This window comes from Eschrichtius robustus, chromosome 13 (assembly GCF_028021215.1).
Source record: "Eschrichtius robustus isolate mEscRob2 chromosome 13, mEscRob2.pri, whole genome shotgun sequence".
Classification (NCBI taxonomy): Eukaryota; Metazoa; Chordata; class Mammalia; order Artiodactyla; family Eschrichtiidae; genus Eschrichtius; species Eschrichtius robustus.
Genome location: NC_090836.1, coordinates 10,038,114 through 10,060,215, shown reverse-complemented (window position 1 = coordinate 10,060,215; position 22,102 = coordinate 10,038,114). Strand labels below are relative to the sequence as shown.

General features: G+C 37.8%; 1 protein-coding gene across 1 annotated transcript in view; it reads left to right on the top strand.

The window, feature by feature from the left end:
• Positions 1-22,102, top strand: part of LRP6 (LDL receptor related protein 6) — a 179,495-nt gene that overhangs the window by 129,531 nt on the left and 27,862 nt on the right. The window contains exons 8-15 of the mRNA XM_068560706.1: positions 2,903-3,119; positions 4,221-4,510; positions 5,808-6,034; positions 8,011-8,195; positions 8,827-9,153; positions 15,756-15,958; positions 17,722-17,933; positions 18,812-19,002. Of these exons, the coding sequence (XP_068416807.1) occupies positions 2,903-3,119; positions 4,221-4,510; positions 5,808-6,034; positions 8,011-8,195; positions 8,827-9,153; positions 15,756-15,958; positions 17,722-17,933; positions 18,812-19,002 (1,852 nt within the window). The remainder of the gene's footprint in view (positions 1-2,902; positions 3,120-4,220; positions 4,511-5,807; positions 6,035-8,010; positions 8,196-8,826; positions 9,154-15,755; positions 15,959-17,721; positions 17,934-18,811; positions 19,003-22,102) is intronic.

Below are 22,102 nucleotides of genomic sequence, written 5' to 3'. Positions count from 1 at the left end.
ACCAGAGTCAAGAAAGAATCTCCATATTAGGGTGGAGGCAAAAGGACAGAGTTTTAAAGTAAGCTTCTCCTACCTAAAATAATGACTATTCTAAATTATGTCTAATGAAGGAAAGATTTTCACCCTGATCAGAGTTTCCGGGCAGTAATAAAATGGGGCCAGAAATTCTTTCTTGGAGCTCTGCTTTTACGAGGGATCAGGAATGTATCCATTCTCTAAAAGTAGGCAGTAGTATGCATTTTTACATGGATTTAAAATTTGGGCAAGAATACCTTTCATTCATTCACATGGCTAAGCTAGGATCTAAGGATAAGAACTGTTTTATAAATTTTTATTCCCATTTTTAAGAAGGTTTCTTGACTGTCATAGGTCTTAGGAAACCTGTCTCCTTTTAAAGGTTTTTTAAAAAAAAAAAAAAATTTTATTTATTTATTTATGGCTGCATTGGGTCTTTGTTGTTAGGCGTGGGCTTTCTCTAGTTGCAGCGAGCTGGGGCTACGCTGCATTGCGGTGCGTGAGCTTCTCATTGTGGTGGCTTCTCTTGTTGCGGAGCACGGGCTCTAGGCTCACGGGCTCAGTAGTTGTGGCTTGCAGGCTCAGTAGTTGTGGCGCACGGGCTTAGTTGCTCTGCAGCATGTGGGATCCTCCCGGACCAGGGCTTGAACCCGTGTCCCCTGCATTGGCAGGCGGATTCTTAACCACTGTGCCACCAGGGAAGTCCCTCCTTTTAAAAATTATTTAACAAGTATTTATTGAGTTCTCTGCCAGGCTCTTTAATAGTAGCTGTGAAAGACATAAATAGATGAATTAGGGTCCTGCTATTCTAGAGATCACATCCTAGTTATATATGAAAACATTATCGACCTTTTTTCTCTGCTTAGTCATCTTACTCTTAAACACCAAAGTAATTTTAAGATAAACCGTAGACATCATAAAATATATCCAGGAATGGTCTGTTGCAAGAAAATACGTAAAAAATCCAAACTCATGTCTCAAGGAGAAATTACTAACTTTAAAAAGTATGTAATGTTAGGAGTTGGAGTAGTATTTAATTCTCTTTAACTATGTTTTTGACTTTTAAAAAACATTGTATTTAAATATAGATTTATTCATTTGGCTTAATAGAAGTCCCCTTGTATCTAATATGAACAGATAAACATCCAACTAATATAATCTCTCTTCCATCAGATATAAATCAAATATTTATTGATATTTGCAAGTGAAGATACAAGAATATAGCACAACTTTGCTCAATTTTTAAGTATTTTGTTTCCAAGGTTTGGATGTTTGGGGAAGGTCAGCAAGTGTTTTAAAATTTTTAGAGAGGAGAGATAAAGATATTTGCTTGTCATTCCATCTAGGCATCACAGTATTGACTTACATGGAATATAATTTATGAATAAAAAATTAATACTTGTATAAGATTATGCCTGATACTTCTTTTTAGGTGGGTGTTTGCATGTACATGTTATTAGTAACAGAATAACATTTCTGAAGGCTGATTTGCCTGGTACACAGGCCACTTTAAATGATAGAAATGTTCTCAGATGAGGACTTGGAAGTTGGTGCTTTAGAATACTTCCTCTGTCTTTTAGAACAGAAGATTAGTACATGTTTCTGTAATGTCAGAGACAGATAAGACGCCTTTGCCACTTCTAGGGAAATTGCTGATGTTTATAATGAAAATGTCAGAATGAATTTAATAATGTTGCTATAGCAGGGGTCGCCAACCCCCGGGCCACGGACCAATAGTGGTCTGTGGTCTGTTAGGAACCGGGCTGCACAGTAGGAGGTGAGCCGAGCGAAGCTCCATCTGTATTTACAGCTGCTCCCCATTGGTCGTATTACTGCCTGAGCTCCGCCTCCTGTCAGATCAGCGGCGGCATTAGATTCTCATAGGAGCGCGAACCCTACTGTGAACTGCGCATGTGAGGGCTCTAGGTCGCAAATACAGATTATCATTAGCAGAGAGGTTTGACTACACAGAGACCGTAATAAATCAATTGCTTGCAGACTCATATCAAAACCCTGTCAGTGAGTGGCAAGTGAAAACCAGCTCAGGGCTCCCACTGATTCTGCATTATGGTGAGCTGTATAATTATTTCCTTATATATTTCATATTATATTACAATGTAATAGTATTAGAAATAAAGAGCACAGTAAATGTAATGTGCTTGAATCATCCTGAAACCATCCTCCTCCACCCGGTCTGTGGAAAAATTGTCTTCCACGAAACTGGTCCCTGGTGCCAGAAAGGTTGGGGACTGTAGGGTAGTTGGAAAGAGCTGATACATCCTAGTTACTTGAAACTTAGTTGCAGAGAGAGTATCTAGAGTGTTTGGTTTTTTTTTTTAATTTTTTAAACAAAAACAATGAAATAAAAAATACACTAAATAAAGGAGTCCTAAAAAAGACATCAACTCTGTTTACAAGCTGTGTAACCTTATTTGAATCTTAGTTTCCTTAGATGTCAAACAGGCAAAACTCTCAGGATAAAATATGTTATAAAGCACAATACGTAATAAAATAATATGTGCAGAGGTACACTATTATTTGGAAACAAACGTACAAGCAAACTTAAGGTGATACTATTGTACTTTTAATTTTTACACAGTCATTCAATAGAGGAGGTGCATACTAAATCTAATGTTGCCAGAATTTTCAGAAGGAAGGGTAATAAAAGACTGGAGAAATAGAGGTAAAATATGAGCCTACATTGAGTCTTTGAAATCATTCTCATTAAATGAACATGTTGTCATTTTGTGAAAGCATTGTAATAGGAGTAACTAAGATGACACTTGGATCTTGATGTAGGCACAGTTGGTTTTGTCATTTTTACATACATTTGAAGAAGTAAGTACACATCTTTTCCTCTTCCTTCTCTTTAAACTTAAACTTGAAGGTTATGAATACCGATGGGACTGGGAGACGAGTGCTAGTGGAAGACAAAATTCCCCACATATTTGGGTTTACTTTGTTGGGTGACTATGTTTACTGGACTGACTGGCAGAGGCGTAGCATCGAAAGAGTACACAAACGAAGTGCAGAGCGGGAAATCATCATAGACCAGCTCCCTGACCTCATGGGCCTGAAGGCCACAAATGTTCATCGAATCATTGGTAAGTAATTGCACGATTCTCTTAGAGATTGAACCAGGAATGAGAAAAGATGGAGACAGTCAGCAGCTTGTAAAGTCAGTAGTGTAAATTGTTGATGTTTTGAGGGGATATACATAAATTCTTTGTGGTACAAGTACGTTGTTCTCAAAGTCTGATACCTTTTACATCATATCCCATGGTGTCTTATGGTGGCTAAGGAAGACAGTGAACAGCTTTTAGACAATTATCTTCTTTCTCAGGGACTATCATTCCATTTCTTTCCACCTCCCTACTGTCAAACCCTAAATGTAAGAACCAGAGAAATTAAATAAATGTCCCAGGGAAAATACTCCAAATCACTTTCTTCTTTTGGTTCCTGCAACCTCCAAACATATTTTCAGCATATCACCAAGTCCAGTGATATTTGGGGATGACCTAGTGCTGGGCACCATGTAGATGGTCCATGAGTAATTTTGGAATCGAGAACTTTCTTTAAAGTTGTTTACCCGGAAACAAATGAGAACTTTAAGTTATCAGATTGATTGGCAGGAATAGACCTTTTAAATGTTGGCTTAGTACTCTGGCTACATAGTTTGAGTCAAAGGGCTAAACTTAACACACACACACACCCCTTCATGAAAAGAATTTCTGTTATATGAATAATGCAGTTTACTTAAAGTTTACTGTGGGTACAAAGGAAAGTATTTTTGTCATACCTTTATTCACAGTTGATCAGCACAAGAGTTTTGACCTGCTCCGTTTTCAGCCTGGGCCAGTTCACCACTCCTTAAGCAACCTGGTAGTCCCCACTCCTGGGAGGTCACCATACTGATGCCAGCTTAATCGGATACCCAGTCAGCATAGAGCATTACCGGTCAGAACTCCTGGGCTCAAGCCATCCTGCTTGCAAGCAGCTGGGACTATAGGCCTGCACACCTGTGCCTAGCCTTTTATTCCCTATTAATCCTCATAGTGCATGTTTATGAGATTAGAACTGAAACTCCAGGTTTGGGAGCAAATATAATCCTCGGTCTTTGTGAAACAAATGCTTAGTCATTTTAAATTGAAAATGTGTTGGTTGTGTCAATGCGTGTGTCCTTCTGTGCCCTTTTATAATTTTAGGTTCCAACCCCTGCGCTGAGGAGAATGGGGGATGCAGCCATCTCTGCCTCTATAGACCTCAGGGCCTTCGCTGTGCCTGCCCCATTGGCTTTGAACTCATCAGTGACATGAAGACCTGCATTGTCCCAGAGGCTTTCCTTTTGTTTTCACGGAGAGCAGATATCAGGAGAATTTCTTTGGAAACTAACAATAATAACGTGGCCATCCCGCTCACTGGTGTCAAAGAAGCTTCTGCTTTGGATTTTGATGTGACAGACAACCGAATATACTGGACTGACATATCACTCAAGGTTAGCAAAAGAACTGGAATATTAAAACTGGGGGCTAAAAGGGAGAGCGTCTAGAATTTGAGTCTTCGTGCTATTATCAGCTTTCCTCATTACTTAATAGGCAGAGTACAACAAAAACACTTAACTTTTTAAAGGAAGTCGAGGGAAAGGCCCATTCAGTATTTTATTAAGTATCTTTTAGTGCAAGATACTTTGCTTGAGTGTTCTAAATCTGCAAGACATAATCTTCCTCTACTTTGTTCTGTTTGAATATAGTGAGTGACATTTTCTTCAGTTAGAGAGTAAGCAATTGTATGCTTCATATATAAATGGCTTATAGAGACTTGACTCTTAATTTATTAAAAAAAAATTTTGGGGCGCCTGACTGAGGTAGAAAATGCCAATTATGAGTTATAGCATACCTTTTTTTCCCCCCCTAGAATAAATATTGAAAAGCACACTGAGTCAATAAGGAGGAGCTCTTAACCAGAAAATCTGGAGAATAAGCTTTCCTTCTTCCAGATTGTTTTGGACTTGTTTTAGATAACTTGCGTAAAATTTTGTCTCATGTGCAAAAATCATGGAATGTTAGAGCCGGAGTTGGATTCTAATGGTGTTCAGTAAAATCTGTTAAATGAGTGAATAAATGCTTTCTCTTGGCTTTTATTATGTGGGCTTGTAAGTTTCCTCATCTTGAAAATAGCGATAATGTCTATCTTGCAGGGCTGTTGTGAGGATTAAATGAGAAAATATATGTACACAAGGTACTTAGGATAGTACTTGCCAAGAAGTAGCCGCTATTATTAATAGCTTGAATTATGGCGATTTTAATTTTTAGGGGATTCAAAGCTACAGTGGTAATGGTATGATAATAGTCATATGCGCTTCTATAAGGTATCAATATAAGTTTGTTGAGATCTTCAGTTGACACAATGGCATGGCCTACTCTCAAGTACCTTCAGGAAGCTGACTACCAGTTAAAAGTCTACAACATTCTGGTCACATCTTTTTCACTTGATTACTAATAAATTTTACAAGAATAGTCATTCCACTGTTTTACTAGAATACATTTCTGGTCCTTAAAAATTTCAAAACTTTCTCCCTGAATTGGCAATAAAACTTGAGGTCACAGTTGCATTTATTAGAGATTGACATCATTTTTTTTTTCTTTGCTCATAAAATATGTGAATTGTATTGAGAAACTATGCCTCTGGCTCTTCTGGATCCTCCCACCCAACGAAAACCAAACCATACCTTCCTTCTGGATAGTGTTTTGTACTTAAGCCCTGTGACTTTTTTGTTAATCTTATTTTTGCAGACCATCAGCAGAGCCTTTATGAATGGCAGTGCACTGGAACATGTGGTAGAATTTGGCTTAGATTATCCAGAAGGCATGGCAGTAGACTGGCTTGGGAAGAACTTGTACTGGGCAGACACAGGAACAAATCGAATTGAGGTATCAAAGTTGGACGGGCAGCACCGACAAGTTTTGGTGTGGAAAGACCTAGATAGTCCCAGAGCTCTTGCATTGGACCCCGCTGAAGGGTAAACAGCTTTTTGTATGCATTCTTTGCAACTGCATTGCTCATGGCCAAGTTATGGATTATATTCTTGATGTCTTAAGTAATGCCTTTAGGAATTTGAGAAGTCAACCATAGACAGGCTTTATCTTAAAACCATTAGTTGAGATTTCACTGATTTAGAATTAATAATAATTTGCTAAATTTGACTTTTGTCATCATTAACATTGGGTGAAAAAGATTAGTGAAATGGATTAATAATTAAATATTAATGATCATACTTATATACTAAGTAGACAGCCTTTTTAAAGGTGTCATCAAGTCTGTATTTGCTTGCACTCTCTCCCAGGTTACGCCAGATTCCAAACCTATGAAAGTAAACCCACTGAAATAATGTGTGCTAGGAAATAACTGCATTTTACAAGCTCCATTCTAGAATGTTTGTTAATTCAAAAATGGACAATTAGTTTGATTATTATTATAAACTTGGGGAAACTTTGATAGTAAACAGTGAACTTTCTGATAAATAAACTATTTATTTACAACGTGACATGTTTTTCAACGGTAGATGATCCTTCTTACATGATTTAGCAAGTTTTAAAAAGCCAGCATCTAAGAAATCTGAAATTCGAAGAATAACTCCATTTTAAAAAGCAGAAGTTAACAATGTGAACATACAAACATATTTACTATAGCCGTAATGAAAAATAGTTTCCCTGAATCAGTCAGTTCCATGGTTAGCTTGTTAGCCATGTAGTTAAGAAGGTCATACTGAAAGCACCCTCTCTGTGCTGACATGTTGTGATTGGGTTATGGTGATTTTTATTCTAAACATTAGTTACCAGGCAGATATATTTAGTAGTTGGGACGAAGGTCTCTAGTTTATGTGGCTGCTGGCAACTGTGAAATTTCTCCCACAGTTGTTTTCTCTTGGGCTCTTGGGGTGTGCACGTGCCTGTCAGCTGACAAGTACAAATGCAAACAAAGACCGAGACAACTTCAGTTTTCAGAAAAGCGTGTTCATACATTGCTACCAAATCAACCATCAGCTAACAGGCTCATGAGTGAATGTCTCCCATGGGTATTTGATGAGACCTGGCATGTGGAGAACATTCCTAGTCCCAGTATTCAGAGTGTCTTGAAACTAGCACAACTAGTTCAGCTGAAAGGGCATTTGGCTAAGGATTAGCTTCTAGTTCTAGCTCTGCCATATGACTGGCTTGAAGACGTTAGACAAATCAGTCACACTTTTAGTGCCTTGGCCTCCTCATGTGTAAAAAGCCTATACTGTTGGGCCGCTCTAAGGTTAAGGTGGAAAACTCAAAAGAATACAATAAAGGCAAAAGAGTGTTCTAAAATTTCACAGGGGTTGTAGTAATAGCGTTCACTGACCAGCTGACACATTAAGGGGTGGTTCGTTGCTCTTACACGTAGCAGTATGTTACCTTGGACCATGTGACCAAATACATTTTCAAACTTTGCTTTTAAATTTCAGTTAAAGGCTCTTAATTTTTACCCTTGATGTACTACTGCTGCAACTTGGTTTGGGGGAGAGTTGATGACACAAATTGAAAAGAAGTTTAAAAATTAAAAAATTCGAATTACTTGTATTCAGAAATACATGTATTTTGTTCTGAAGTGAATCAGGTTCTGAGACCAGAGCTTTAATTCTTTCCTAACTTCTTGAATATTAGTTTTATAAATGCAAGTGCTGCAATAAGGAAATCATTGGTTTGTTTCCAGTTCCTAGGTTTTGGATGGAACAGATTCATTGGAAAGACTAAGGAAAGCTGACTCACTTCCTTTTTAGGATATGAGAAAAAATATTTAGTTGAGGCTGCCAATATTCTTGAAAAAAATTATAGCTATGATTTTGCTTTACCAATTTCCTTGACTTAATGTATATTTTCTTTAAATTCATTTAGTTACTATGCATGAATATGAGCCTTTCTCCCAAATAGTCAAAAATGAAATGTTAAATGTCCACTGTTTTGAATTTAGATTTATGTATTGGACTGAATGGGGTGGAAAGCCTAAGATAGACAGAGCTGCCATGGATGGAAGTGAACGTACTACATTAGTTCCAAATGTGGGGCGAGCAAATGGCCTAACTATTGATTATGCTAAAAGGAGGCTTTATTGGACAGACCTGGACACCAACTTAATAGAATCTTCAAATATGCTTGGTAAGCTGTACTCCTTTTTGTTCAGACAGATAGTATATAATCCTTTCTGTGCAAAACTCAGTGGCTGTTATTTACCATAGGTTAGATACTATTAATAAAACTTCATATGAATGTCTAGGTTCTTCCTCTGTCTCACACTGTATCCTATTTATTAATAGTGGGCCAAATACTTGGATTCATATCTCTTTAATATGTGGAAATTTCATTACTGTTGGGCTTATTATGGAATTTATAACACCCTGGATATTCCTGAAGTGACTTTTTGTACCAATAAAATACAATATATGCATTTCCATCTTTTTATGGAAGGAAAAATAGTTGAACTATAGACCTTTACGGAGGGAAAATAAGACCACAATCAAAATAGACCATTTACAGGAGTTTAAACAAACTCAGTGATTTGTAGCAAGAATGTTAGTTTGAGGCATGGGGTCAGACTGCAGGTGGGTTGATTTCAGAGGACCAGTCTGGTTTAAGAATTGCTTTTAAAGGAATTTTTCTGTTTTAAATTGCTTACAAAAGTAATGTTTTATATGTTAACATTTTATTTTATTTTTGCCAACAAGACTCTTACATTCTCACATACTTCATCTCTCTGCTTCTCCCCTTTCTACTACCTTTCTGAAAACAGGACTCAACCGTGAGGTTATAGCAGATGACTTGCCTCATCCTTTTGGCTTAACTCAGTACCAAGATTACATCTACTGGACGGACTGGAGCCGACGCAGCATCGAGCGTGCCAACAAAACCAGTGGCCAAAACCGCACCATCATTCAGGGCCATTTGGATTATGTGATGGACATCCTCGTGTTTCACTCCTCTCGGCAGGCAGGGTGGAATGAGTGTGCTTCCAGCAATGGGCACTGCTCCCACCTCTGCTTGGCAGTGCCAGTTGGAGGTTTTGTTTGTGGATGCCCTGCCCACTACTCTCTTAATGCTGACAACAGGACTTGTAGTGGTAAGCTGCATTCCCCCCCCCCACCCCCCCCCCGCCAAAACAATCTAGAATTAGAGGAGAAAGCAGGATTTTGAAAACACTGTAGTTCATGTTCTTTATAGAGTAAAAAGTTGTAGAGGTCCAGAGTTGATCATTTGTTTAATAAAAGGGAAGGACTAAACGTGGAAAAATGCAAGTGTTTGTTACTTTTATTTGTTTGGTGCTAACTAGTTGATGTTATGGAAAAATTGATACTATAGAAAAAGTAAGTCTTTTATCCTTGGGGATTAAATATGTATTGAAAAATTTGCATCGCTTCTTTGAGAGAGACAGCACATATGTGTGCTATACATATTTATTCATGATAAGGGAAGAACAGTACAAACAGTACAACAAAGAGAATCTACAAAATACAATCTCCTTGTCCTTTGAAGTTCATAGAATAGGCTAAAGATGAAGAATTTAAGTGTGTAAGAGGCCAGGCAGAAAATGCTATGAGTAAATTTAGCCCAGTATGAAACAGTAGTAAATACATGGGGAAGGGAAACTGGAGAGCACATGCTCTGAACATAGTGAGTGGTCGCCACTTATTTCTAACTGATGTTACCAGATCTTCTCAGATTCACATGCACACAGAGACACGCACACGTACAGTGCTAAGAACACCAAAACACAGTGTGTAACAAAAGATTGTTGGCTTGGGGAGTCCTGATTTATGATTCAAGTGTGCATGAACGCCCATGTCTTGGTGGATAGACAAGAACAAATTGGTAGATATGATAAAGAAATAGATCAGAAAAAGTAGATTCGTGGGAGAGAAGTAGGGTATGGTTCACTAAGTTAGAAGGTAACAAAATTGCTGTAGGATATTGGATATAGTGAACTATTGAAATTACCTTATTCTGTGCCTGAAAGTATAGGAGGTCACACAGGAAAGGATTTAGTCTGTTCTGGCTCAAGACTTCAGTTCTGAAAAAGAAAGTACATCAGTTTACAGTTTAATGGTTTGGCATCTCTGTCACACGTTAAGTTTTGTGTTTTACCGAAGCAAGTCACATAAATTTTTTAAGCCTTAATTTTTCTCATTTGTACAATGGGAATAATAATAGTAACTAACTTGTAGGGTTGCTATGAAAATTGAATAAGATATAATAACATGATTGCTGTGGAGAATGGATTTGAGGAGGAAAATAAGTGGCTGCAGGGCAGTCAGACTCTTGTGATAATGCAGGTCGACTTAGACGGGGCTGGTGGCAGTCGTGATGGAGAGACGTCGATGGGTTCAAGGTATATTTTGAAACTAGAATGAACAGAACTTGTTAATGAGTTGTATACGAGGAAGAATAAGAGGGAGGAAGCAAGGATGACTCCTAGATTTTTGGTTTGAGCACTTAAGTAGGTAGCAAATGGGGAGGATTAATTTTCAAAAAGAATTTTAAAATTTTAGGTTTGTATTGATTTTCCTATGGGAAATAGAAATATTAAATAGGTAATTGTAGGGACTTCCCTGGTGGTGCAGTGGTTAAGAATCCACCTGCCAATGCAGGGGACATGGGTTCGAGCCATGGTCCGGGAAGATCCCACATGCCGCGGAGCAACTAAGCCCATGCACCATAACTACTGAGCCTGCGCTCTAGAGCCCGCTTGCCTAAAGCCTGTGCTCCGCAACAAGAGAGGCCACCGCAATGAGAAGCCTGCGCATTGCAACGAACAGTAGCCCTCACTCACTGCAACTAGAGAAAGCTCGCGTGCAGCAACGGAGACCTAACGCAGCGATAGATAGATAGATAGATAGATAGGATAGATAAGATAGATTAGATAGATAGAAATTGTATAGAAGAATCCATAGCTCAGAGAGAGAGATGAGGTTAGAGGTATTAATTTTAGAAATGCCAGCATGTATTTAAAATAGGTACTTAGGGAGAAGGTGTAGACCTGCGGTCAGCAAACTTTTTCTTTAAAGAGCCAGAGAGTAAATATTTAGGCTTTGTGAATCCTATAGTCTCTCTCACACCTATTCAGCTCTGTACACTGCAGTGTGATAGCAGCCATAGATGTTACATTTTTAAAATGTGGCTCAATTCTGATAAACTTTATTATAAAAACAGGCAGCAGGCCAGATTTACCTTGTGGGCCATAATTTGCCAACTCTAGTGTGGCGAAAAGAAGGGGTCTGGTAACCTCAGGAACTCTGGTTGAGGAGGGAAAGCTGGCAGTGGACACAGAAAAGCAGCAGCGAGAAAGGCCAAAGGAGAACCAGGAGAAGATAGTGACACAGAAGACAGAAGATTGTTTCAAAATAGAACTGTGTTAATGCTGTTGACAGGTTGAGTAAGGTGAGGCCTAAAATAGTATCCATTGGATATTTGGATGAGGTGGTTATTAGTAACCCTAAAAAAAGTAATTTCAGGGAGGTAATGGTGAAAGATGGGAATAGATCAACAAGTGAATGGAGAAAAGGAAGGGGAGGTAGTGTATGTGTTATGCAGACATCTTTTTTAAGAAGTTTAACTTTGGAAGGAGAAAATGGGGGTAATAAGTGATGGAGGATGGAGACAGAAGAATATGGAAAGACCTTTTGAGGTCATTATTGTTTGGGCTGATTTTACCAGTGTGTGCTAGTTGGTGAGTGAAGGTCTTGAGAAATCAGTGCTGAGTGTCCCTAATGTCTGTCTTTGGCTCTTTCTGAGATGATTGGCAGTGTTTCAAGAGGCTTCCTGTTGCGTGTTCTTTTTATAATGAGTACTATTTAATATTTGTGCACAGATGTATTAGATTCCAAAGCAGATTACAAGAGAAGTTTAACACAAAGTACTTGCCCTCAAAAAGTTTTCTAACATTGTGTAATTTACTCCTAGACCTGTGTTTCAAAAGCTAAATCAGATCATGTTGTTACTCTGCTCAAAACCTCCCATTTCACACAGAGTGAAAACCTAGTTCTTATAATGGCCTACAAGTTCCTGCATGATCCGTACCCCACACTTTGCACTGCCCCCCCCCTTGCTTCTCTAACCTCAGCTTTTACCATTCTCTCTCTTGCTCTCTCCATGGCAGCCACACCAGCCTCATTGCTGTTTTCAAATATGCCAGTTACTCCTACTTCAGGACTGTTGTACTGCTTATTTCCTCTACTTGGAATGTTCTTCCTGCAAATATTTGCATGGATATACTTCACCTCCAAGTCTTTGCTTAATTGTGACCTCCACAGTGAGACCTGATCTGCCCGATTTAAAATTGCAAGTCATCCTTCCACCCTATCTAACATTACCAGTGCCCCTTACCTGCCATTTTTCTTTTTCCTGTGACACTTAATCACTCTCTGATATACTATATAATTTATATACTCTATTATTTATATACTATAGCCTCTTTATTATGCTTATTACTTGTTATCTGTTTACTGGAATATAGACTCCATGAAGCAGCATTTTTTTCCTGTTTTTCCACTGATGTATCTTAGGTGCCTAAAAAAGTGTTCAGTAAATAGTAATCATTCAAGAAATCATTGTTAAATGGAAGAATGAAGAAGCAGGACAGGATTTGGAAAAACATGTGCTCTTCCATTCAGCAGCAGCTTTGTGACCTGGGAAAAATTACTTAACCTTTCTGAGCTTTTCTTTAAAAATTACTTAACCATTCTGAGTTTGCTCACCTATAAAATGGAGTAATTTGGGGTATTGGATGACATCTGGTATGATGTGTGACATCTTGGAGTTCCTAAATAAATGCTTCTTTTCTTTCCCAGTTTTCTGAAATAATTTTATTTCCTTACTTTCAGAATCATGGCTACAGGGCTGTCCTTAGTTATCATGATCTCATGCTTGTTTCTTCATTTGTTTACTCATTTATTCTTTCAATGAATATTTACTGAACACCTAATCCACACTGGGCATCATTTGAGCCAGTGAAGAATGTAGCACTGAATAAAACAGACATTAATCCCTGCCCTCATGGAGCTTACATTTCAGTGGGACAGATAATGAACTAAATAAGTAAACTCTGTCATGAGTTAGATGGAGATGAGTGTTATGGAGAAAATTAAGAGCAAGAAAGGGTGGGTAAGAGGATCACAGTGTTAAATAGGGTCATGAGAGAAGTCCTGACTGTAAAAGTGACACTATGTCCGGAACTGAAGGAGGTGAGGAAATGAGCTATGCTGGATACCTGGTAGAAGACCTGTCAAGCAAAAGGGAATAGCAAATGCAGAGGCCCTAGGGGGAAGCATGTCTGGCATATTAGAGGAACACCTAGGAGGCCAGTGTCTCTGGAACACAGTGAATAGAGATTAAGTCAGAGAGGAAACAGGAGGCCAAATTGTGTAATCCCTTGTTCAGTACTGAAGTGGTTGGCCTCTATGGAACCTTTGTGCGAATTGGGAAAAGGTGTTTCCTCTGGGCAGATGCAGCTGCCTAGGTGCTTGACTTGGCTAATGAAGTGTGGACTGGACTTCAGTCCCTACTTGGTGCCTTTGGCACAATGCACAAGTGGCACAGTCAGACATGGTGGGCTTGGCCTTGTCATTTATGCTGTTCTTACACCAGAGTAATACCTTTCTTTAAGCTTTGGGTGAACACTTGTGTCTTCAAAGGAGAGCTGAAGAGCTTCCTCCTACCTCATCCTCCAACTTCTGCGTGTGGCTGTCTTCATTGCGGGAATGCAAAACAGAGTCAACCTCACAGGACGGTTTGGAAAGCATTCTGCAGGAGATGAGGGAGTGGTGGTTAGAGGTTACATAAATCAGGATGGATTTAGGCTTACAAAATTGCATATTCTTCGTCACTTTTGTAAATAAGTCAAAACATCAGCTTCCTCTTAGAAATATTTAGCCAGCTGTAATTATTAATGTCATCCATAGACTTTTTGAAACAAGCATTTATTTGGAGCCATATTTGGCTTTGTCTTAATCCACATTTCTAGAACACCTAATCGTGGAATCTTATTAAAGGTTAAAACTTGTTTCAAAAAAAAAAAAAACTACCCAGTGAAACATACTTGGAGCCAAATACATATTTGAGTATTTCCCAGGCAGGAAAAGTGGACACCTAAAACTGTGGGGTCTTTCTTGTAAGTTTCATCATATGTCTTAGTATAAGCGGTGCTTATTTTGTTGGAAATGTAGAATTCAGAACTTTTTTTTTCTATTTTCTTGATTTACAAGAATGTAGTACTGCGAAAAAAATAATTCTTTAAAAAAAAAAAAGATGGGAGACTTGTTAACTACTCTGTTGTGACCTGTATTCTTACTGCTTAAGGCATGGGTTCTACTAAAATTGCTGAAAGTTGTTAAATCAATATGTTATGGACTCCAGGTAATGGAGAGTTCCAGTGGGATCATTGGAATACTTTCTAAATCTTCCAAGCTAGGTGTGGACTTTTAGCCAGTGAGGAACTCAAAGCAGAATTTCAGTGCTGTGAATACCAAGTTTCTTTGTGAGAACCAGTGAATTTCTTTGGGATTTAAGCCAATATACATTTGGGTGTAAATGTAAAGTCAACCAGGGAACCACAAGTAATGGAGCTGTGAAGAATGGGGTTTAAGGGGAAATAAAGCAGGGAGTTCTGTCTTGGCCGTTTATGTTTATATCCCTGAGAAGGACAAAATTCTCCTGGATTTAGGTGATGACTGAGCAACAAGAGTATAATTATGGAATTTTTACATATATTTTAAATGAAAATTTTAAAAATGCTATTAGACTTTGAAGTTTTTGGTAGCACTGCCAGATGCTGTCCTTTTCTAGATTAGAGGCCTAGTCCCTGGGAAAGGGAATGTTGTCTCTGTTGCATTTTCCCATTTCATAAATTTAAGGGCATCAACTTAAGTGTGTTTTTTTTTTTTTTTTTACTGGCTCCCTCTCCTTGCAACCCACTATGCAAAATATTAAGCCTATGTCTGCAACCAGTGAGGGTTTGTTTGAATCCTACTAATACCAAGTTTATTACTGCTACTACTGATAATAATAAACAGTAGTTATTTTTACTTGATATTTACATAATGCCTTACAATTTTTTGTTGAGGTATAATTGCCATAATGCCTTACAGTTTTTAAAGTATTTTCACATATGTTGTAAAATTTTTATAGCAACTCAATGACCAGGACAACATAACTATGACCTTATCTTACAGTTGAGTAGATTTTGACCCAAAGAGGTTTAGGGCCTTAGTTAAGATCAAGCGACTAAATAGTGTGAGAAGTGAGACTAAAACCAATCTTGAAGTTTCTTCTTTGACCTATGGAGACCCAGGCTTCCTTCCACCTACAAGAATTGGTTATGGAGGAGTTAGGATTATTTACTTGGCAGACAGGAGTATTTTGTCTGTCTTTATTAAATGCTTCATTAAAATCAAGTGTCCTATGATACCACTGTGGACAAGACAGAGAAAAAGTGGCTAGTTGGCTGTTATCATGGGGTAAATTCATAACTGGTTTGGTAACCAGAGCGCTGATCAGTGTTGCCTCTAAGAGAGTTTCTGGAGGCATTCCAAAGGGTTTTGTCTCAACCTTACCTTTTCAACATACATGTCTGTTTTCTATGAGATACAGACAACAGGCTGATCAAATCTTTGAGTGATACAAGACTGAGGGTAACTATGTTTTTCCTCTTTGCTTTTTTCTTTCTTTAAGCTCCAACTACTTTCCTGCTCTTCAGTCAAAAGAGTGCCATCAACCGCATGGTGATTGATGAACAGCAGAGCCCCGACATCGTCCTTCCTATCCACAGCCTTCGGAATGTCCGGGCCATTGACTATGACCCACTGGACAAGCAGCTCTATTGGATTGACTCACGACAAAACATGATCCGAAAAGCACAAGAAGATGGCAGCCAGGTAATTCAGGGCTGCGTTCAAGATCCAGTTCTTCTGCCGAGTAATTGGACCAGCCAACCATCCTATTTTACTTAAGTCTTGACTCTGCTTATGTGTGTGTGTGTGTGTGTGTAAAACTGGAATTCTGAACCTAGCAGCTTTTTTCCCTCCTAATGATCTTTGAGTAAACAATTGTTTGATACTTCTATTGGAATGAAGATTGTGTTGCATTAAAATAACTTATGCTCATATGTTAGTATGACTGTCAGTGCCACCCATATCATTTATATAGTTTTTTTTTTTTAATTCCATTTACATGGAGTGTTGGAAACTTTGAAATCAAATAAACCCTTGGTTCTGATCTCAGCTTTGTCACTCACTAGGATTCTTACGAACTTTTTAGCTGAAAGGAATGTAAAGCACATAGCCCATTACCTGTTACATCGTGGGCACTCAATAAATAATAGTTCTATTACTAGTTAACTATTATTTAAAAGGTTCAGAGGATGGGAAACATAAAACACAGTCTCAGTAAAATTACATCTAGGATATGTTATCATTAGTCTAATGTGTTTTTGTTTTTGTTTTGGTAACTATTATTTGGTAACTGTGGGATAGGAATGAAAATATTATCAACACGTCTTATCTGTGCTTACATTCTAGTCATGATTTACATACCACTGTCCATAATTCTTTGCTTTCTTCCTGTGTCCAAGCAGTATTAGACCAGGATTACTATAAATAATTATTTGTCATTTTCCTTTTAACAGTAGTGTTAAGTTGGATTTTTAATGCATTAAAATTTAGGGAGCCTGTTAGGGAGATTAGATTACTTATTTTTTATATGTCTTGTCTGACAAAAAAGAGCAAGGAGATAGTGTATTTAGGGCTGCCGAGGATCATTTAGGGGTATAGTTGTAGCGGTATATTACAGATGCACTTTACACGGTGTAGGCCAGGACCAATAGACTGATAACTAGTTGATAGAAATTATAGCTGTTCTTATACAGCTGAGGACATAGCAAATAAATGAGATAGCCTTATTAAGGAGTGTGACCTCAGAGATGCCGAGTAAATAAAATATAATTTATTCAGATAAAAGAGGTGAAGAAAGCCTCTCCTTTTGCTTGGCTTTGTTTAAAAAAAAAATTTTGAGGGGGGGGTAGATTTGAGGATTAGAGAAGGACATGACTCATAGATGTGGTTTGTAGCCCTGACTAATTGCTGTTGTCTCTAGAGCAGAGTTTCTCAGCTTCCGCACTGTTGACCTTTTTGGCTGGATAATTCTTTGTGTGGAGGCCTGACGTGTACGTCGTAGGATGTTTAGAAGCATCCCTGGCCTCTCCCCACGAGAAGCCAGTTACACTCTCATAGGCGTGACAATCAAAAATGTCTCCAGACATTGGCCAGTGCCCCTGGTGGAGGCGTTTGCAAATGCAGAATCGCCCCTGGTTGAACACCACTGCTTTAGGGGTATTTCTAGAGTGTGGTTCTAGCCGCAGTTGTCTCTAGTTTACAGGGACACCTGCCACCTTCTCACTCTCATTTCTGAGCAATGCACTATCAGCTTCTTAGAGCAACTAATATGGCCTCAGCTTGCTCTTCTGCTTTATGTCGTAATAACCAAAGGGAACATTTGAAATGTTCACTAAGAATGTTGCTTGAGACTTGAGAGATCCTTCTCAGGTGTGTGACCACATAAGTGTAAGTATTGTGAGTGATCTCCTCGGAGCTATCTGGCTTGGAATCTAATTTTCTGTGTGTGTTTCTTTTTCTTTCCTTAGGGCTTTACTGTGGTTGTGAGCTCAGTTCCGAATCAGAACCTAGAAATACAGCCCTATGACCTCAGCATTGATATTTATAGCCGCTACATCTATTGGACTTGCGAGGCCACCAATGTCATTAATGTAACAAGATTAGATGGGCGATCGATTGGAGTGGTGTTAAAAGGCGAGCAAGACAGACCTCGAGCCATTGTGGTAAACCCAGAAAAAGGGTATGTTACTAAGGTGGCATCTGAAACCCTCATCAGCCTTCCTTTTCAGCCCATGTATATTCTTGCTTTCCCTGATTTTACTGTCTAGAATTTCCTTCCTTAGTCACTACTGCTTTAATTCTAATTTCTACCCATACCTCCAGGACTGTTTGAACTGTAACATCCTCCGTGAAGTTTCCGTTGATCTGCCCCATCCTCAGCCAGATGTGACGTTCCCCTCTCTCAAATACCCACTGCTCTGTGTCTGTACCTCTCTAGTTATACTTAGTCCTTTCCAATTTACCTTATACTTAATTGTTTTTCAGTCTTATGTTTTCTACTAGATTTTAGGTTCTTTTATGATAAGAACTAATATGCCTTCTTTCATTTAATATAGAGCTTTGCATTTAATAAATTGTATTTACTTGAATCTGAATGAATGATAAGGAATTCAGCAGGGAAAGTAGCTTACTTCAAAGGAGTTACAGGAAAGAGATGAACTATAGAAGTTAAATATAAGAAATGATTCATATACGACTTATTTTCAGTTATGAAATGGACTAATAGAGAAGAAATTTAAAATTTTGTGCCCAGATCTCTCTGATTACTGCTATTTTCTTTTATTTATTGTATTGTATTATTCCAAAAGCATAAGGCTGCCTGTACCTAACACTTTGTTTTATTAATTCCTTAAAGTTAACTCCCTAAGAACTTCTGTGCACCCTTTGTTGCTATTATTGAAATTAATATATCCCATGACCTTCAAAAAAATATGTTCTAAAACATTTTAAAATAAGATTTAAAAATATTATTTTACTTCCTTTTGTCTTAACAGCAATATTCTCATTTTGTGTGATTTCTTACTTTGGTAAACTTATAGTTTCCTCCTTTCTCTTCAGGTATATGTATTTTACCAATCTTCAGGAAAGGTCTCCCAAAATTGAACGAGCTGCTTTAGATGGAACAGAACGGGAAGTCCTCTTTTTCAGTGGCTTAAGTAAACCAATTGCTTTAGCTCTTGATAGCAGATTGGGCAAACTCTTTTGGGCTGATTCAGATCTCCGGCGAATTGAAAGCAGTGATCTCTCAGGTACCCAAGAAATGTGTTTCCTTATTTTGATTTGAGTTATTGAGATGATTCACCAATAGCATTTGTATTTTCCTTCTATTGTATTATTTTTGTACACATTTCTTTACAGTTTTATTTACTAAGAATAGTCAGAAAAAAAAAAAAAAAAGAATAGTCAGCATCAAGTTGGTTGGGAAGCACTTTTTCTTTAACCATCAACATGATTACTCCATTTTTATCTAATAACTTGCCAATTTTCTTGATTTGGGCTCCGTAAATAATATGTTTCTAATGCATCTCTTCTCCTTTTCTAATTCTTCTGCTCTACTTTGTCTTATCTCTGGCCTGACTTCTAGCCTATGATTAGTCTCCTGCCTGCTGATTTTTCCCCCCTGAAAGTTTACACACTGTTCCTAAATTAATTTTCTGAAGCATGGTTTTTAATCATGTCACTAACTATACTAAAAAAACCCTTCAGGGTACTCTTATAACCTGAAGAAAACAAATCTGGTTGAATGCTTAAGTTGGTATTTCACAAACTCATCCTCAAACTCAAATGATCTTAACATTCCTAGTGTGTTTTAACGAAATTAAATAATTTGTTTGTCTTCAGATATACTTTTTACTTTCTCATTTCTCTGTGGTCCTCTCTTTACAATCATGTTTATTCCCCTACCCCCAATTTCTGAAGTGCAAATACTCTGTGTGGTCTCACTAGTGATCAGGGAAATGAAATTAAAATAATACACTATTTATATATATCAGAGTTGTAAAATATGATGTTGATTATTCCCAACATTGGCCAGAATGGTAGCAAATGGCATGCTCTCATACACTTTTGTAGAAATGGAAATTGGTAGAACCTTTTCGGAGGGCCATTTGCTTTTAAATTTCTCTTTCCGATAGCTGTCTTACAGAAACACTGACCCCGTTGTACAACAGTGTTTGCTGAGCATTATTTGTAATAGTCTATCACAGAGAAATACATTCTAGTATATCAAGGGTATGAAATATTACAATCATTCAGTAAATATTACAGTCATTCAGTAGATCTGTGTGTACTGACATAGAAGGATGATTTTAAAAATTAAGTTGTATAGTAATGTTTATTAAGATTTAGTTTTATTTAAAATTTAAAACTATATTATACACACACACACACATATAAATACACATACACACACACACTATATACTATATATACTGGCAAATTGCCTCCAAAAATGTATGTACTACACACACACACACACACACACATACAATATGTATACTATTAATAAATATATAGGTATGTATGTATGTATATTCCTTGAGAAATATGCAAACAAATAAACCGTGAGAAAGGTATGGAAGGTTAGCATACTAATATGTTAAGAGTATTTATTTCTGTATCATTTAAGTTTTATATTTTTGCATATATGTGTAACCTGTTTAAAAATTTAAGAAACTCTGTCTTTTCAGGTTCAAATGCCTCCCTTCCATTATGCCTTCTTTGATTCCAAACAGTCATGCACTCACTTTGCGTGTGTGTGCACACACCTTGCAGAGTATACGCTTTCCCTTACCTGATCACCTGTATCTCTTATATCCCCTCTAATTTGTATAATAGTTATTTATATCAATGTTTTAACTCTTCCTAGTATTTAAGGTGGGTTTTCCCCCGTCTTTCCTTTTCTCTTTTTCTCTTCGTTTATGGTGTTTATTTTTTGTTATAAAAGCGGCACATGTTTATTAAAGACAGTTTAGCAAATAAAAAAAGAAAATCCAAAACACTATCATTATTTATTTATTTTTAAAACATTTTTATTGGAGTATAATTGCTTTACAATGGTCTGTTAGTTTCTGCTTTATACCAAAGTGAATCAGCTATACGTATACATATATCCCCATATCTCCTCCCTCTTGTGTCTCCCTCCCACCCTCCCCATCCCACCCCTCTAGGTGGTCACAGAGCACCGAGCTGATCTCCCTGTGCTATGCAGCTGCTTCCCACTAGCTACCTATTTTACATTTGGTAGTATATATTGGTCCATGCCACTCTCTCGCTTCGTCCCAGTTTACCCTTCCCCCTCCCCATGTCCTCAAGTCCATTCTCTATGTCTGCGTCTTTATTCCTGTCCTGCCCCTAGGTTCTTCATAACCTTTTTTTTTTTTTTTTTGAGTCCATATTTATGTGTTACCATACAATATTTGTTTTTCTCTTTCGAACTTACTTCACTCTGAATGACAGACTTTAGGTCCATCCACCTCACTACAAATAACTCAGTTTCGTTTCTTTTTATGGCTGAGTAATATTCCATTGTATATATGTGCCACATCTTCTTTATCCATTCATCTGTCATTGGACACTTAGGTTGATTCTGTGTCCTGGCTATTGTAAATAGAACTGCAGTGAACATTGTGGTACATGTCTCTTTTTGATTTATGGTTTTCTCAGGGTATATGCCCAGTAGTGGGATTGCTGGGTCATATGGTAGTTCTATTTTTAGTTTCTTAAGGAACCTCCATACTGTTCTCCATAGTGGCTGTATCAATTTACATTCCCACCAACAGTGCAAGAGGGTTCCCTTTCCTCCACACCGTCTCCAGCATTTATTGTTTGTAGATTTTTTTGATGATGGCCATTCTGACTGGTGTGAGGTGATACCTCACTGTAGTTTTGATTTGCATTTCTCTAATGATTAGTGATGTTGAGCATTCTTTCATATGTTTGTTGGCTGTCTGTATATCTTCTTTGGAAAAATGTCTATTTAGGTTTTCTGCCCAGTTTTGGATTGGTTTGTTGTTTTTTTGATACTGAGCTGCATGAGCTGCTTGTAAACAAAACACTATCGTTATTAATGCTTCTTTTTTTGTCTATGCATGTTTTATTGTTTGTTTTTCCACCCTTAATTATGAAATGGTTCCAACATACAGAAAGTATAGAATATCTGCCATCCAGCTTTGTCAAATCTTAGTGTTTGAACAAATAGCACATAAGGGAATCCCCATAAGGTTAACAGCTGATCTTTCAGCACAAACTCTGCAAGCCAGAAGGGAGTGGCAGGACATATTTAAAGTGATGAAGGAGAAAAACCTACAACCAAGATTACTCTACCCAGCAAGGATCTCATTCATATTG